The sequence below is a fragment of the Globicephala melas genome, chromosome 16, assembly GCF_963455315.2.
Source record: "Globicephala melas chromosome 16, mGloMel1.2, whole genome shotgun sequence".
Classification (NCBI taxonomy): domain Eukaryota; kingdom Metazoa; phylum Chordata; class Mammalia; order Artiodactyla; family Delphinidae; genus Globicephala; species Globicephala melas.
In genome coordinates, this window is record NC_083329.1 from 36,937,352 (window position 1) to 36,956,099 (window position 18,748).

General features: G+C 37.5%; 1 protein-coding gene across 2 annotated transcripts; it reads right to left on the reverse strand.

Annotated features, from left to right (window-relative positions):
• Positions 1-1,574: 1,574 nt before the first annotated feature.
• LIPK (lipase family member K) lies at positions 1,575-17,850 on the reverse strand. 2 transcript variants are annotated; one of them, XM_030864996.2, is made up of 9 exons: positions 17,746-17,850; positions 15,648-15,762; positions 13,483-13,582; positions 12,169-12,278; positions 10,682-10,818; positions 9,751-9,897; positions 7,820-7,891; positions 5,359-5,430; positions 1,575-1,814 (listed from the first exon to the last, which is right to left on the reverse strand). In XM_030864996.2, exons 1-9 carry the CDS (start codon positions 17,848-17,850, stop codon positions 1,575-1,577), a joined length of 1,098 nt encoding a protein of 365 aa, XP_030720856.1. The 2 variants fall into 2 exon arrangements, with proteins under 2 accessions (XP_030720856.1, XP_030720859.2); XM_030864999.3 differs by having other exon boundaries at positions 13,483-13,681.
• Between the last annotated feature and the right edge of the window lie 898 nt (positions 17,851-18,748).

Sequence of the window (18,748 nt, forward strand, 5' to 3'; positions counted from 1 at the left end):
ACAAAAGGTGCAGAGTAAATTTTTTTATATTAACGACTGGTAAGGATTACAAAGACACCCTATCACCAAGGAGACTGTGACTCCCCAAGTCCTGTGCAAAGTGGGCTTATAGTGGAACTGAAAAATTGTTCCATGTTAAAGTGTTCTCCCCTCTAAAAGCTGCTAGTTCAGATTCCTGAACATGAAATACAAAATCAAAGTAAAAGTATTAAATTGATATGATTGGTGAGAATGATGGTGATGTACCTTGAGACTCCTACTGAAAATAAATTATAAATTAAGATAGAATATTTTTAAGATGTAGGAATAAAAACAAGAAAACCCTACCTGATTAAGAAATACAATGTTGTAGGGGGGAGTGACCCAGATAGCAGAGTAGGAAGACCCTGAGCTCTACTCTTCCCATGGGCACACCAAAATACAACTATTTATAGAACAACTGTCAATGATAATGACCTGAAAACTACCAGAAAATATTTTCCACAAATAAAGATATAAAAAAGGAACAAGACAGGAAGGAGGGGTGAAGATGCAGTATAGTCAAGGCCTGCACCCCTGGGTAGAGGACCCACTTAAAAATATATTAAGAGGGTAAATCTCATGTTGTGTCCTTACTACAATAATAAAGAAAGAAAGAAAGAAAGAAAAAAAGAAAGAAAGAAAGAAAGAAAGAAAGAAAGAAAGAAAGAAAAAGAAAGAAAGAAAGAGAAATAAAGGAAGGAAGAAAGGAAGAAAGAAAGAAATGCAAAATTGACTCTTAGACAAAACACTGAGAGAATGGAGCATTAGTGATCTGCAAAACAAGAAATATTCAAGGAAGTTCATCATGACAAGAGAAATAAGACACAGGGAAATAATGTAAATAAGAAGCTGGGTTTCTCAAGCTTCTAACCAGAGGTACAATAATAATAATGATGTTAATAATAATTTATTATTAATAATAATTGTAGTAGTTTATTACCATTGTGGATAACAAATTACCACAAATTTAGTGGTTTAAAACAACATATATTTATTATCTCACTTTCCATGGGTCAGTAGTCCAAGCATGGCATAGCTAGGTCCTCTGTTCAGGGTCTCACCAGGCTGCAATTCAGGTGTTAGACAGGCTGCTTTCTCAACTGGAGGCTTTACTAGGAAAGAATGGGCTTCCAAGCTCATCCAGGTTTTAGGCAGAATTAATTTTCTCATAGGTGTATGACTGAGAGTCCCAATGTTTTGCAGGTTATCAGCTGGAGGCCACCTGCAGATCCTAGAAGTCACACACTGTTCCTTCTCATGTGGGTTTCCTCAACATATCTGTTTGCCTTTTCAAGCCAACAAGGAGAATCTCTTGCTCCAGTCTGCTAAGATGGATGCTTACATAATAGAATGTAATCAGTGGGTGACATCCCATCACCTTTGCCAATTCTCTTGTCTAGAAGCAAGTCTCAGGTCCCTCCCACACTCAAGGGGAGAGGATTACACAAATTCATGGACACTGGGAGGTGAAAATTATTGGAGGGGTCACCTTAGGGTCTGTGCTCCACATTTTTATGACAAAAACCTGCTTCCTTGGGGAAAGGAAAATGTATTTAATTTTGCAAACATTCCTCCATCAATCTAATTAGGTCTTGGTAAACTTCATAGGGTGCATCCTGTCCAAGGTAAAAATCCACATGATTGTAGTGTGGAATCAACTTGAAATAGATAAGCCTGGTAATTTTAGGAAGTAAATTCTCAACATCTTTGAGATCAGCCACAGGGTCCTGTCCACCGCTCCACACTGCTGTTGGAACTTCCATCTTAGAAACGTTGTATAGGGGAGGTGTACGCTAAATAAAATTGAAGAGAGAGAAAAATAGTTTTCACAGAAAACCACACTATAGAAGTAACGTTAACTGTCAGTTGTTAAGCAAGTTCTTCAAATGCTAAAAATGTGCAATTAGTACATACTTAATGATATATAAACATTAACATGTTAAAAATACTTGAAAGTACTTTTCTGCAATAATATGAATTGTGGATTAAAAAAAGACAACCATTATATTCCTGATTTTCACTTTTGGGAAAAAAGAAAAGGATCCCAGAGTAAGAGAGGCTCTCATTTCTATGGGGGACCATCTTTCTAGTAGCACTTGGGTTGAGAGTGTATCCATTTCAAACAAAATATTGAATAGAATAAATATAAATATCCCTTCTTATATGCAGAAATCGGGGCTCAGTGGAGTTAGTAACACTTGAGAAGACTCTTTAGGGGGCATTGAGACTAATGTACAAAAAAGACATTTGAAAATAATGTTTAAAAGGAGCCAGCCCATTACAGAGAAATAGAGTGGCTATGATGCTAATCCCCTGGCAAGTTTCCCTTCTTTCTGGTAACACAACCTTTCTTGTGCTGATTCAACAAATCCCAAAACCCCAGTTCCAGAGTGGTCCAGGGTTATCAGTCCTGGTCAATTAATCCTTCATTCTTCTGGCCGCAGTATAATTGTACGAGCAATGGGCACATTACTAAAATTGGGTCAGAGTTCTCTCGGGAACTTTTTACCGGAGCTATTGAGAAAATATTGCCATTTTCTTTGAGTTTGCAGTTAAAAAAAGCTTCATGAGCTAGGTACACACTGTTACCATTGTACTACTATCTTGGAAATAGCCTAAGAATGGAAACAGCCTATGCAAGCAGAATTGAAAGAGACTGAGAGGGAGAGAGAAAGAGAGAGCCTGAGAACGGTATATAAGTCCCTGGCTATTGTGCGTTTACCACTATACCTTTTATTTCAGTAAAACTAAAACATTTTTTAAAAATATAAAATAAAGTTTATTTCTACTACTTACAATGGAAAGAGTTGCATATTCTATGGACTAAATTGTGTTCCCCTCAAATTCATATGTTGAAACCCTAACCCCAAGGTGATTGTGTTTGGAGGCAAGGCTTTTAGGAAGTAATTAAGGTTAAATGAGGCCATAAGGTTTGGGTCCCAATCCAATAGGATTTGTGGCCTTATAAGAAGAGGAAGAGAGAGAGATTAATGTCTCTCTGTCTCGTCAACCACATAGAGGAAAGGCTATGTGGATACACGTGAAGAAGGTGGCTTTCTGCAGTCCAGGAAGAGAGCCCTCACTAGGACCTGACTGTGCTGGCACATTGATCTCGGACTTCCAGCTTCCAGAACTCTTAGAAATACATTTCTGTGGTTTAAGCCACTCAGTCTATGGGATTTTTTATGGTAGCCCAAGGAGATTAATACACCATAGTTAATTTTGGCAGCAAGACTAGGAAGAAAAGGTAACATGGACCAGGTTATAAATCCTTAGGAAACAGTAACATTGGCCAGGGAAAGGTTTCTAAGAGGACTAGAAATGTGCCTGGGGGAGACCCCTGACTCGGTGACTCTGCACCTTGAGTTCTCCTAGTAGAGAGGTATGAGGCAGAGCACATTGGTATAGTCATTGCACATTTCACTGTCACTGGATGGGTCTTTGCATTACCAAATTTATCAAGTATAATTCCCCTACCCTGTAATACTGGGAGGCCTTGGACCTGGGCTTAGGAGCAAGTGGTAAATGGGAATGTGTAGCTATGAGAAGGCAATGTGAATGGCAAAGAAGGAAATGAGTGCAGATTAGCACTGACCAGTAGTGCACTCGAGGGAAGGGTGAACTCAGAAGAGCCTGGTGCAAGGCCCCAATGCAACAGTGCAACTGATGAAAGAAGAGGCATGCTCTTCCTGACTTGACAGTTTTCTCAGCAGAATAATACAAAGCATAAATATTCAAATGCAAGGATGGAGAGACATAAACAATAGAAAAACAACACAGCACAGAGTGGCAAAAATATTTGCAAGTTTTAAGGCACAAGTGGGTCTCAGGGGCCTCTGAAATGAGAATACATTTACTGCAATAATTTAATACCCTGCTAAGAATGAATGGGGGAGCCCAGAAGATGGCAAAGCAAAAATGAACATCAAGATCAAGATCCAAATGATATATGGTGGCCTTTGGCCAAGAAATAATTTTTTTACTTTCTTAGTTTTACAGGATTGGTGATTATATTGGTAATCACACCTGCCTAATTTATGGGGCTCTGACTTACAGTTGTGACAAAGGTTACTGATGTTTAAAACTTGTATATTGTTCACCCTCAGTCTGTTTTAGGTTTTCTTTTTTTCCCCCAAAGTTCCAAGCAAAAGATTCATATTTGAACCTGAATGGCCATGTATTTTGATAGAATCTGCAAGCACAGTGATGAAGTTAATACTTGTGATTCAACTCTCATTCAAATAGGTATTTGAGTCTTATAGGGTAAGGCCATCATCTAAAAAGCTTTTCTTAAAGCAACTATGTACTCTTGCTAGGACAAGGAATTGGTTAATTACAAGAGTAAATAGTACTTTGACACAGTGTGTGAGTTTGTGTGTGTGGACACACACCACCCCACACACATATAACTATAGCAGTTTAGGAGAAAAATCAGATTTTTCACACTAGTTGAAATTATGCATTTTCACTATTGTAGTTATTATGGTGGCACTGAAATTGATTTTTTAAAAGTTTCCAAAAAAAAAAAGGTTCCAAATTTCCGTCCATATCCTTGATTTGAAAAACCCATGTATCTTTGATGACTATTTGTTTAATTTAAGCTCAGTCTATCAGCAAGAGGCCAAAGCCATCATTGGATTTCCTTACATACTGAAAAAAAATAATAAAAATAATAATAACAACAACACCTATTTGCTTTAATATAGAGTTTTTGCTCCAAAAGTCTTCATGTATAATGTCAAGAAATATTTTGACATATCATTATCTGGCAGATAGGACTGCTTCTCCTTAAAGGTGATATTCCTGTCTGGAATATCTCTAATAATTCATGTACTTTTAAAAAATGACTAGTAAATGACATCCCAAAGAATTATTAGGAAAATGTTAGTTCATTTTATGAGAGACAGTTAAGAAGCCAGAGAATATGCTTCAGAAACAAAATTATGTATCTTTAATTCTTTCTTTAAAATATGGTCTTAATTAAGTGCTGAGAATTTCTATTTTTTGAAAAGGAATAAGTGTAGTGGAAGAAGAACGGACTTTTGATCCACGAACTCCTGTGTCATATTCTGGTTCTTTATAAGCTAAATAATTTTGACAATTTACCTAAAACTCTCTGAGCTTCTGGAAAAATAGAGACAATAATATTTACCTTGGAAGGTCATTCTGAGGATCAAAAATAATGTTATGGCACATGGTAAGAACCCAATAAGCAACATCTGATCTATACAAAATATCTGGCATAGTGAATGGGGCCTAGTAGGTGCTTGATGAGTAGATACTATTTTTTAAATTCACTTGCAGTATGCAATTGTTTGATTATTGTTGATATTATACCTGGTGGAAGTGCCTCATGTTCTGATCAGGGTTTCCCCAATCAAAAGCTTGGAACTGACCAGAATTAATAGCCTATAATAAGATAAAAATAATAAACATGTTAAAATGATGCAAGAAAACAACATACATTTAAAGACAGTTAACAAAAAATTTATAAAATGGTTTGACATAATGTCCCACTCTTTAGCACATGAGCTAAAAGTCAATATAGATTAATAAGTCAAATAATAAAAATGATAAAAATTGATACTAATTCACGGAACTGACTTATAATCCTTTCTTCCCCTCTATACTTTTCCAACAAAAATCCTCAAGCAGTGATGGCTTTAAATATTACAATGTTGTATACATAGAAAATGTTTGAAAGATGCTAAATTGAATGATTCTTGAATATCCTGGCTTCAGGAATTTATATATATTTTAAAAAGGCACCAACTATACATTTCCTACATTAAAAAATGACTGCTATTATTATTTAAAAACTTTATGCCGTATCATCCTTGTCAGATGGTCTAGGATATTATGATTATATTCCTTATTCTTAAACATTTTTGTTGCTTTTGAAAGGAATGCTCACTCAAAGAACACCCTCAGGGCTTTCTGAGGTATAGCCTCTGTCTGTCTGTCTCCTGTCTGTAGAGCCAAGCAGCCCACCATGTTGTCAGTAATTTGGCCATGGACTAAGTGTCTGAGACAGCGTATGTAACCTGTTTTCATTTAAAATTTTAGACTTCAGATATTAGAGTAGAAGCATTAATACTTCTAGGGGATCCTTCTTCTGTTATTTGCTACCCATGTTGGATTGAGGAGACAGATAATTTTTACCTTTACCTCAAGCACTTCACTAAATTATTCTCAGACTACTCCAAGGATTTTTTTTCCCCTTAACTTGAATCTCAGATTTTTTTTTCACATTGATTTCGTTCTGATTTTGTGTTTGAAATGGTTCCCATCGTGATTTATATTGACAGAGGCAGTAGTCTGCAGCTGTTGAAATTCTGTAGGTTTTCAGCAATGAGAGGCAATAGAGTGTACAGTGAGGAACTTGGGTTCTAGCATCAAACAGACCTTGTTTGAATCCAAGCTTAATGGATTATTAAGTCTGTGATCCAGGCAAGATATGTAACTTCTATAAACCTATTGTCTCATCTGTGCAATGGAAATGACAATAACATTCTTCTTATAGGGTTGTGAAGATTAAATATGGTAATGCATAAAAAGCATGTAGCACCTGGGAATGTTCAAGAAATCACTCTTTTTATTAATATTACTACCATCATCACTATCATCATCATCTGTGCCTTAGCTCTCTACATAACTTATGACCAAGTGTTTTATCTCCCCACACCCAGTTATTTCTATTCTGAAGAGAACTTTCTGTCAAAGGAGAAGAGATATCTTTAAGAAGAGTCAGCTGTGAGGTGTGTAAGGGGTTGGTTATGACATCTGTAGAATGGGAAAATCAATGCCTTCATTGAAAGATTGTTATGAGAATTCATAAGAAAGAATGAGACAGAATTAAATCGTATATTTGGACGACAAGGACACATAGTAAGTGCTCAGTAAATGTGAAATTGAAGTTGTATTTCCTGGAAAGGCATGCCTATCACAGTCTACCTGTCTCCTCACCAGTAGGAGGCTCTGTGTCCAGAATATCTTTCTTCCTGTAGGAACTTGAAGGCTTATCTTCTGGGGGTGGAACTCTTCAAAGAATTTCAGAAATCCTCAACTAGTATTTCAGACTATCTATAGCAGTGATTCTCAACTTTAAAGCATGGAACAAATTTATCAGGGTGTAAGTTAAAATTCAAATTCCTAGGGATCTCAGATCCCTATTAAATGTTTTAAAGTATTTAAAACTCAAAATGTGTAATTAAATATTAAAACTTTGGGAAGAACTTTCCCCCCATACACACACTCATACATACTTGGCTCAGAAAGCTATACCAACAGAATTTGACTTGCCAAATATTGAGTAATATAGTAACAAAAATAACATAACCCTTAAACTGAGAGTAAAAACAGAAACAATCTATTTTAATCCCTCTCTAACATTTAATTTCCTCTGAATTAAGCAATATTTCCACACTCTGAAATCGCCCATATCCCAATTAGAGGATAAACAGATCTTTTTGGAATAGCCTGTATCCTGTTATATAAAGCTCTATTAGAGCTAATGATTTTGCAAAAGAGGAAACACAAGCTTTTCCTAAAAAAGGCAATTCAGAGTAATCTAAAGGTCAGAATTTAGTCAGAATACCTGGGAACCCAAACACCAGATACAGAGGACATGGAGAATAGACGGGAGTAAAGGAAATCAACATGAGTTGATGCTGATTCCAGAAACATCCACCTGACAGTAGCAGAACCTGTAAAACCCTGCAGCGAGCTCTCTTGGGAGTGCTCCTCAGGGATCTTGCAGAGATATGTGCGTGTCATATCATGAACAGGGAGCACGTACCTGGGCCCAGTGCAGCATATTCTGAACAGATGTTCCCGCAGGGCTTTGTGACAAATAAACATCTAAGCGACTCTGCAAAGTAAAAAGATTCTTACCTGAAGGCTAATCATATAATCACACCACAAGTAAATCTGAGTATTTTTTTCTCTCCCTTTCTCTCCTCTCTCTCTCAAGGAATAAACATGTACCATACCCTCTAAAGACATATTAACCAAAGAAGAAGCCCATCTTTAAGAACTTTTTTCTCCCTCATTTCCATACTTCTGTCCTGGGCAGTATCTTTGTAAAGCCCACAGAGGGCATCCTGCTGGTCAAAGATAAAAGGTAATGTACCTTTTCTTTCCAGCCTCACCTCAGACAGGTCTAAGAATATAGACAGTCAAGAGATAAAATCCCCAGTGATCTTCTCCTTCACCCTGTGATAAGTCCTAAGGGACATTCCCAGAAAGTTGTTCATCATGAAAGATTGAGAACAGATCTGAATGTTTTATCATGCCTTCTTAAAAATTTGGTAAATGTTCTGCAGGACTCTTTGACAGTTTGTGGGACATAATCCATCCAGTATTTAAACCTCTATTAATGATTAGATTTCTTTTTGAATCAAAAAAATCTTAATTTTTAAATATTTCCAACAGCATTTTGTTTGCTTTAGTATACAAGAGAGTTATTTTCCACCAGAGTGAGTATCTGAAAGATCTTGGAGCTTTAAAAAATATAGCTACTTATGAGCTACCCAAACCTATGAAACAATACCAAAATCTCTAGGGTTGAGTTCTGGACATGTGTAATTTTTGAAAGCTCTACAAACTCTACTTATGTATCCCTGGTTATGCTCCACTAAAGTAAACATCCTTGCAGGCACAGTAATATTCTATAATCCAGTCCACAACAGCGAGAGAAAATGGGCAATCTGACTGTATAAATGTACAATGAGGGCATCCAACGAATGTTCTAGGATGTCATTTTGTGAAGTCTTTCTTTAGCAAACTCTTAGGCCATGTTGAGAGGGTGTTTTTTGAAATTGTCTCTATTGAGTTTGCTTAAAGGTCTTTTTACTTAGCTCTACACGGTACACTTCCATCTAAGTGAAAGGCAAGCATGGTTTCCCTAGTAAATTGAGAAAGTAAGAAAGTCATGTGAAAGGCAGTGGCTAAGGCATGCTTTGCATAAACAGCCTTTTATAAATCTTGCTTGAAATCAAGGAAAATGTTATTCACCGCTATCCACTGAGGGAGGCAAGGGTCTAGGCAGAAGTCTGTGAGACAGACGGAGACCAACTTCAACTTTGTCCCACCCCTGGTTTCAAACCTGTCTGCACTCTAGCTGGGGACAGTAGCTTCGTCTTTTTCTCCCTCCCACCCCTTCGGGTCAGTTAGAGGTAGCTAAGGAAGGAAAGGCTCTCAGTTAAGTTGGAAAGGACTTGATAAGAACCTCAACAATTATCCCTCTCAATATCACTTGAACAGTGAGTCTGTAGCTGTTATTGAAGAGCCATTCCTTTACCCCTTTGGATAAAAGACATAAGTCGTTCACAAAATGACTATGTCCAAATCACCTATGAAAGTAGAAAATTGGTTAAAAATTAGATGGCTGGGCTCACTCCCTGAAATTCTGCGTCAGTAGGTCTGAGATAGGGCTCAGGCATAGCAAGATAAATTTCAAAACCATAGCCTAAGTGAAGGACTCTTTAATGGTGACACTTCGTCCAACAACAAGAATTGGTGAGAATTTTCAGCGGCAGAGACTTCTCAAATCCTTCTATTAAAGCAGGTGGACTCTCAGCTTTGGTTGGAACCCCTAAACATGCTAGCTACATTCCAGGAGACAAAAAGGAGACTTTGAAATGTGGTTTCCATGCAATGTAGAATGAACTCTCCTTACCTCTGTGCAACAAAACAATTGCTTTCCTGGATCTGACTACTTACACGTACCATGTTTAAGTTTTTTGGGTCAAATCCACTCCAAGTAAATAGAAAGTTGCTGCAAATACGATGAAATATCTTCTGGTTGCATACCTTGGTGGCAATGAATCGGTCAAAAAGTATGTGAGGATAGAACATCTTGTCACCAAACAACATCTGCAAGATCGATTTAAGACACCATCAAGCTTTTTCCCAAGATCTTTTACTTGGAGTGCTTTTTGGGACTTCCCCTAAAAAACTAGTCCCCGTAGGAAATTGGTAAGCCTTTGGAGTCAGGGTTGCCTTGGTTTGATTCTAGACTCTGTCTCTTATACCTTAGGAAAGTATTTAATTTCTATTATTTAATAGAAATTAATTTAATAGAAATTAATTAAAATCTATTAAATAAATTTAATTTCCATTATCTTGAATTTCTTCAACTATAAAATAGAAAATTAATATGCACTAAGTAGAACTGCTGTGTAGATAATAGGTCACATTTAAAACGCACTAGTGCAGAGGGGAGTAGGCAGAATAGTGGAGTAGGAAGACCTTGAGTTCATTTCTACCCACAGGCACCCTAAAATCACATGCTGTGATCTCAACTACTACACTATACTGTCCTTGATAAACTAGGGGGCACCAGAGAGAAATTTAACCTACTAGATTAAACCAATCAATCAATCAAATCAGCTCTTGCTGTATCTGTGACTGAGGAATGACATGAGAGACAAGCCTCTAAGTTAAAAATGAAGACAGCAGGGTAGAATGGCAGCAGAGTGAGCACCCTGAACCCTGTTGGCAAAATTGTACATCATCAGTAAACCTACATGTGTACCTCGAGCATTCCTAGATGTTTGTAAAATGTTATTTGTCTCAAGCTGTCTTCTCTGGAAATCAATGGAAATAGGGCTAGTTTTAGTTACTACAGATTTAAACTTGGGGGAAAGTTGTCACATACCTTGATTACTTTTCTGGAAAGAGTTGTTAATTTTTTTATAGGAGTTTGGGTGTATTTCACAGTGGTGACTGGAGCCAATGCAAAAAATATCTTAATCCTTTTGGCCAGCTCTGGATTAGTAGAGAATGCTATGAAAGCTGAAAGGGAAGAAGATACTAATTCATAGATTTAGAACAATTCTTAATTCACTTTAAATTATAGTAAAAGTAGTTATATTTAAAAAATAAAACAAAGAAACTCAGAGTAAGTACCATTTTTAGGGAAGGATTTTTGAATTTCTGAAGGTGGAACTGGCTAATTCGGAATAAAGTGAGTTTCCTGTCCCAGAAGGATGCAAATCTACTTATAGAGAATGTTGCAGAAAGGGTTCAAACATACAGTGTGGGGGCTTCCCTGGTGGCGCAGTGGTTGAGAGTCCGCCTGCCGATGCAGGGGACACGGGTTTGTGCCCCGGTCCGGGAAGATCCCACATGCCGCGGAGCGGCTGGGCCCATGAGCCATGGCCACTGAGCCTGCGCGTCCGGAGCCTGTTGCTCCGCAACGGGAGAGGCCACAACAGTGAGAGGCCCGCGTACCGCAAAAAATAAAAAAATAAAAAAAATAACATACAGTGTGGGGCATGTCTAGGTAAACTCCAAGGGCCATTCTAGCTTGACGATAGTCTTTGGTATCAGACAAAACTGGGCTATAATTTTGGCTTCCCATTTGCTAGCTATGTGAAAACTTGGGCAACTTAACCTCCCCTGTATAAGTCTCAGTTTTCTCTATCTATAAATATGGAAAATAGAATCCTTATAGAATAATTCTTTTGAAGGTTAGATTATATATATATATATACACACACACACTTTCTAATTGGCTTTATCACCATTAGAAAGGATTCCTAAGTTCAGCCATTTGTAAAATATGGATGACAATGCTCTCAAATAACTGGTGTAAATGCTGTTGGTATTGTCAAGGTCTCTAGCTGAACAGAGAGCAGTGAAGAGAATGGAATGCCTTGTGGCACTGCCAACGTAGCCCACCCACACACATCTAGCCTATCCCAGCACCCACTGGGAACTGACTAAAAGTCGCACTGGTTGTGACATATAATCACTGAGATTTGTAATTCTCTGCTTTTTTTTTAGTGTCCCTCACTAGACTGTGAGCTCTTTAAGGGAAAGATACATACCATATTTATTTATCTTTGGTTCCCCAGTATCTAACCTGGTGTCTGTCAAGTGTTGTTGGGTACACACATGAATAAATAAATAATTGTTTCTCTTTCAGGCTTATCCATCAATCTCCAGATTTAGTCCTGGGGGGAAAATCCCTAAGTCATCCACACTTTATTTATTTGCTCTTTAGAAACCAGCCAGACAAGATTGTTTCCCAGCTCAGAGTCCCCAAGCTAGAGACTGCACAGAGGGAAGAAATCCTGACCCCTTTCGTGAATATGAAAAAGATCCCCTGACACTCTCAGATCACACCTGCCCCAAACACACCAGTGGTGGTGCCTTGGGAGTGGCCCACATAGTAGAGTCGCTCCTGTCCAGTTTTCTCTATGATAAAATTGATTGTGGCTGGAAGGTCATATTTAGCCATCTCATCCAAACTGCCAAAGAAAAAGAACAACAACATTGGAAAAAAAACCCATCTCATTTTTAGGCTTGCAATACTTAAACATATTCATTGCAGACCTAGATGTTTAGCTTTTGTTAAATGTAATACTGGAATCAATACGTGATATCATGCGTCTGTGCAACTTTTGAGGATATGACCTTGATTGCAAGAATAACTTTGTTAAGAAACTGAAATCAGAAAAATCTGACTTGCAAAAGCCTCCAGAGGCTTTTCACTTAATTCTATAGCAGATTTACCAAACTCCCTTGAAAAGAAAAGTTACCTGGAATGCTTATTTTAAAAACAGAATAAAACAAAGAGACTTGCAGACTTCAGCCCAGACAGACTGAATCAAAATGTCCAGGGAAGAGGCCTGGTCATCTGCATATTTATCAAGCACTTCAGGTGCTTCTTTCCTGTATGTAGTTGGGAAAACACTCATCTAGGGAATCATGATGTTATTTGCAATTGTGCCATGACACAACTGTCCTGGAGTGTGGAATTAGGGAATGCAAATTGGCTTCCAGGAATGAGGCCAAGGAACAAACAGCTTTAGCGACCTTCAAGGAATGGTTCTTAGCTCCACTACAGGGGCCGGGTTTGCCTCTGTGACTCAGCTGGCCTAACTTTTAAGGAAGACAGCGTCCACAGGGGCTGCTAGCAACTCAGCTCCAGGGACAGATTTCAGCACCACCAGCCTATGGAGGGTCGAGTTCCTTTACTACTCAGTGAATTGGAGTGTCATCTATGCTAAAGGGCTTGGCTCATCTTGGCTTATCGTGAATGTCTGTTTCCCAGGATTTTCAACCAGACCCTTGTTTCTGGTCCCATTTCTTGATCAGTTTCATTTTTCCTCTTTAGTAAGGGTACCAAGTAAATTTCTGGGGTGCCCACTGACAATATGATAGTCCTGGAATTAACCTTTCTAGAGTTGACCTTTATATTTTGATTTTTTTTTCTTGCGTATATACTTTACATACACACACGCCAAGTGGAGTATTTAAAACAACTCTCGAAGCAATAATAAGGGCATTTCTTCAGAGCTTGTGAAGAAAACCTGCGTAGAAAAAGAAATGTCCATTTCCTTCTTGTAGATTCCATAGTGTGCATTTGGACGGAAAGGGAAAATTCAAAGAGCAGTCATCCATATAAATGAGCAACGTACACACTTTATTCATTGGTAGTATTCCCCTTACCTGAAGGCCCAGTATTCTGGTGATGTGGTTGACAATTTCACGTGTCTTCTGGACCAGATGTTTCCCCGGCTGTTCCCCATCCATACATCATAACAAACATCTGCCAGAAGGAAAGCCAAGCTGTTGTTGGGCAGGTTGCAAATCCAGTTACTGGCAGATGCAATTAAGCCATGCTGCAGATACACAGCAGGCTTTGCAGCTGCAAAATACAAGTAACAGGAGTTTTTTATATGAACTTCCTTGGTGCTTACAAGAACATTCTTTTCCTGACTCCCTGCAATACAGAAGGAAAGTTAAGAGATGAAATTTGGCACCAGGCAAGCCGAGGTTCTAGGGTTTTGAACTACTTCTGAAGCTGGGCAAGTTATTTATCCTCTCTGTGTCTTGTTCTTCTCTTTGCAAAATCAGAATTATGTGCAGTGTATTGTATTGTTATACAGCTATTGGAGTCAGATTGCCCTGATTTAAAATCTCTTCTGCTACATGTTAACCTCTTTGTGCCTTAGTTAACTTATTTTGTAATGGGGAATAATAAAAATTGCTATCTTATAGTATAGTTATAAGAATTAAATTAGAATTAAAATACATAAAATTCTGTCCAGCACAATAAATATCTGCTCTACAATTATTCACATTAACGACATTTTATTTCTCAAAAAGCATCTGGTGACAAAACTAAACTTTTTCCAAGATAATAACAAAGACAATAAAAATGCCATTTATTGAATGTTTCCTGAATGCCTGGCATTATGCTAGTTAATTTGCATTGTCAGAAAGCAAAATGCAAGGTTTTAAGTGAAATTTACACAAGGTAAAATTGTTAATATGACGTAAAAATCCTACTCACAAGTAGAATTGGAACAATTTGACTAAAGAAAGAGAAAAAAAGAAAGAAACGGGGAAGTGGTGCTGAAAACACAGAGAAGAGAAAGAGAAGTGACTAGGATATTTCAGTCTTTTATAAATGGTCTGTGATGCTGTGTTGGTACCCCAGGACTTTCCCTTAGGTCACCTTTGGAGCTAGACCAGTTTCCTGAGATTGAGTAGGCTAGATTGGCCTCTCAGAAAGCCTCAGCCGTCTGGAAGTGAGGATAAAGTTTATATCCATTAATCCATCTTTTGAGGAAAAAGAGAAGGAAGAGGTGTTACTAATTCTGCTAAATTACAGCCAAAGAGCTGTCACGATCCATAGCCCCTTTCTAATCTGAGCCCTTAGGCAGCTTCTCATTGCAGAGACAGCTTTCATCGCATGCCTTTTGGCAGCTACCTGGCAGAATTGATAAGATAAAAGTTTGTGGAAACAAAGTTCTTGTGAGTATTTCCAAAGGTAATGGAGTCATTTTAGGGGATGGTCAGTTCTGTAAAGTGAACAGCACCGTTCCACCTCTCTCTCTTTTTTAAAATCTAGATTGTCTCTTTAAATAACTAACCCTTTTGATACTGGAAATTTTCATTATACAATGCTCCAAAGAAAAAAAGGAGCTAAGAAATGAGAGAAGAAAGCAAACAGTTCTTGCCAAGTGGATTCCTCTCTTTTCTATAGGTATCAACCTATATGGTAGGGAGCTAGAAATGGCTCTAACTGCATTGAAGTATAGAACTAATAGGGTTAGATTTACTTTAAAAAATAAAATCCCAGTGACTTGCATAGAGAACTAATTACAAATGAAATAATCCCAGTTAGAAAATTGTTGTAGTAGCTGGAGCACAAGATAATGGTGAAGTTGAAGCCTGGACTTGAGCAATATTGAAGCTGAGAGTTTTCAGATTAGAGAGAAGTTTGGAAGGCAAAATTGATAGGTCTTGGTTATTGGCTGTGTATAGGAAGTGTGGGAGAGAAAAGTACCAAAATGACCCTAGAGTTTTGGTTTTTAAGCCTGGAAAGTGGTATCTCTAGAGTAAGACCAAGTTTTCTTTTGTTTCTGTGTTTGTTTGGAAAGAGGACAAAGTGATGGAGGAAAGGAAAGAGTAAATAGTGTATGTGAAAATGCTTTAAAAACTCCAAAATGTTACGCAAATGAAATAGTAGAGGTGGTGGTGATGATTTGCCTCCACTTATGGAAGAGAATAGGCTCTATTTCAGAATAAAAGCTGCCCTGCTGCTATCGTCGCATCCAGGAATCTCTCCTTAGGTACTATTGCTTTCATAATGAAATAAATCCCACCTGTTCTTGGACATGCTCTTCCATGAGGAATCCTGTAAATTCCGAGGATATAACCATCTTTTGTCACAATGTCGTATTTTTCATAAGGATAACCCCAGTAGGAAATAATCTGGCTCTAAAAAGAGGAAACGGAAAGGTATACCTCATGATGTAATCTCTTGATTTTTATACCCACATTTCAATATAGTACTTTAAGTCACAACCTACTGTTCATCTCTGTATCGGAACAGAATGTAGCAGGAAAATCAGGATAACTTGAGGAGGGTTTTAAAAGGAGGATGCATGCAAAGGCATGGGTAAGGCAAGGTGGTGGGTTTCCATACATGCTGGTTTTCTTGGCCTGGTATTATTAATGCACTCTAGTTCAGTCTCCAAATGTTTGATGGAAAATGGCATGTTCATCTTACGAAGGAAACCATACGGCATTGTGCAGAACCCTATGGCTAGTAACAAGTGAGTTGTTACCAACCTTAGACCTGAAGGGAGATGGGAGACAGTGGTTACAAGACCCTGAATGAGAAAGTCAAGTAAAGAGGGCCATATTGAGAGGGGCTGTGACCTTTAGCAGAGGGAGGCAACTTGCCCAAGATGACCTTATGGATGGAACCAGGGCAGTAAACCATCTAGTCTCGCTCCTCTCCCACCTTCTGATCTCCTGCTCAATATGTCCATTGGCTGAACTGAACTGAAAACCAAAGGTCAAAGGAATTTAACTGACCTAGTTCTTACAGGGCAGAAAGAAAAGTGTAAAGACTAGAGAGTGGATCTAAAGGGGTAAAAACAGAAGATACCTCATCCACAGATATACAAGGAAGAGGGGAACTACCGTTTATTGGTCATCTTCCACATAGAAGATGGTTAATACCCCTTGTTTTATTAATCCATATAACAGGTCTTTGAGATAGAATTATATCCATTTTATAGTTGAGAAAACTGCATTTCAGGGAGAATAATAATCTGTCCAAGACTGAACACTAGGAAGAGATAAAGACAAAATTTAAGTCAAAGTTAGTTTAGCACCAAAGCATATGCTTTTATGATAGGATTATGCATTTTCCCAGGCCGGGCACTCACAAGAGGTGTGCACATATTGTGCAGCTATATAAAGCACTGGTTATGAGAGCCCAGACTCTAGAGACAAGCTGTATGGCATTGAATTCCAGCTCTTCCTCTTATTAGCTGTGCAGCTTTGGGCAAGTTACTTAACTCCTTCGTGCTTCATTTACTTGAACTGCAAAATAAAGATAATAATAGTATCTCTTCACAGATATGTTGTGATGATTATACACACAGTAAGTGCTCTATAAATGTTTATTATTCTTCTTATCATTAGAGACTAGCCAAAAAGCAGCCAGACCAGGGAGGAAGAAAGTGTCTGTGAATGTGGAAGGAGGAGGAAAATATTTTCATGGAATGTGAGCTCAGTAGTGTGGTAGAAGCTTAGGAGTACCTGCTGGATACTTTGGAGAGAGAAACAAGAAGAGACACTAAGTAAAAAACATCGACAGTTCCATTCTTAAAGTTCTAATACAAACTTGGGTATGGGTGAGGACTTCAGGGTGTACAACGTACACAAGAAATTGTACATTTCCATTGGAATGAAGCATTTAGCAAACATTTGTCATTTGTCTTGTTTTTGTTTTTTGCCTAGATCTGTTCCGTTTCACTTTATTCCAGTCCACTTCTGGTATGAATTCCTGCATGTTAAGACACTTTTGTTTATAAGCAACCCAAACCAAATCTGGCTTACTAAACTGAAAATGTACATGGATAAATTAAAGGAACTGCTCTAGAAAGAGCCTCCGGAAGAGCTCAAGTATACTCCATAGAGATCATCAGTAGGAACTCATGAACCTTCTCTTCAGGAAACCACCATGAGATGGTAGTTCAAACTACCAGCAAAGGAAGTATTACTGCCCCAATTTGGGTCAGGTCTTTCAATTCTTTGGTTAGTTAGCCATGCCAAGGGACAAGGGAGGAAACACAGATTTAATCAGTTTAGAATTTTTAAAAACTAGACAGGCATACCAATTGCATCTAAAATGACAATAGCTTAATAATTCCTTCTCTTAGTTTTTTTCCTTAATGAGTGACTTACAATATTCATATTAGCTTCCGGATTTGTTGAGCTTCCTTCATTTTGACTACCATATATAGGTCCAAGAAGAAGCATCCAGCATGTTGCTGTTAAAAGCTGCCACATTTGGAATCTGCCTGGGAAAGGAAATATTAATATATTTGTCATCAAAGAGAATTCTACAAGTGAAACTCAGTGTAATCTTTCTATAACACTACTGAGAGAGGGAGTAGAAAGATGTTTCTAGGCTGTGTCTTAACAAGTAATATACTTAATTATTCAAGACTCATCCTATGAAAAATCTGAAATGGTGAATTTTTAGTAAGAAAAAAATGAAAGAAGAAAATGAGGAAAGAAGAAATGAAGAATCCAACATCAATTAAATTTCCAATAGATAATCAAACAAAAGGAGATTTATAATTCACAGAAAAATGTAATGGCAAATGTATTAATCAAAGCACATTTAGTATCTCTAGTTATCAGATAAATTAATACTCTTCTGATGGTGGGAGTGAGCATTGGCACAACCTTAATGGAAAGAGATTTATTAACATGCATTGTGAATTTTAAAATATTTATATCCCTCACTCAGTATAATTCTATTTCCAAAAGTCTATCCAAAAGAAAAAAATATATATACAAGCATCATTTATAAAATTATCCCTTATTGTCTATGTTAACATAGTGAAATTTGCCAAAATAAGACATTGATAAAATAAATTATGGGGGCAGAAGAAAGGAATTATTCAGCCACCAAGTATTATGCTTTTGTATGATATGTGAATTCCTATTATATAATATTAAGGGCAAAACAATGTAACTTGTACATACATTTTGATAACAAAATATAACGAGAAAAAAAGGACTAAGCATCAAATTTTAATTATGGTTATATCTAGGTGATAACTATTTGGGTGATTATTTTCTCATTTTTAAAGGATTCTCCATACTTTCTAAATTTTCTATATCCAGTATTTATTTACCATAAGAAGGAAGTTATTTTTCAAATAGAAAATTGTGAAAA

Excerpts from the sequence above, each read along its gene's own strand:
- LIPK (XM_030864999.3), bottom strand. The coding sequence starts at position 17,850 with ATGTGGCAGCTTTTAACAGCAACATGCTGGATGCTTCTTCTTGGACCT. Across the intron at positions 10,819-12,168 it reads CTCCCAAGGCACCACCACTG|CTTTCATAGCATTCTCTACT; the intron begins GTGTGTTTGGGG and ends CTTCCCTTTCAG. Across the intron at positions 1,815-5,358 it reads ACATGAGGCACTTCCACCAG|CGTACACCTCCCCTATACAA; the intron begins GTATAATATCAA and ends AATTTTATTTAG.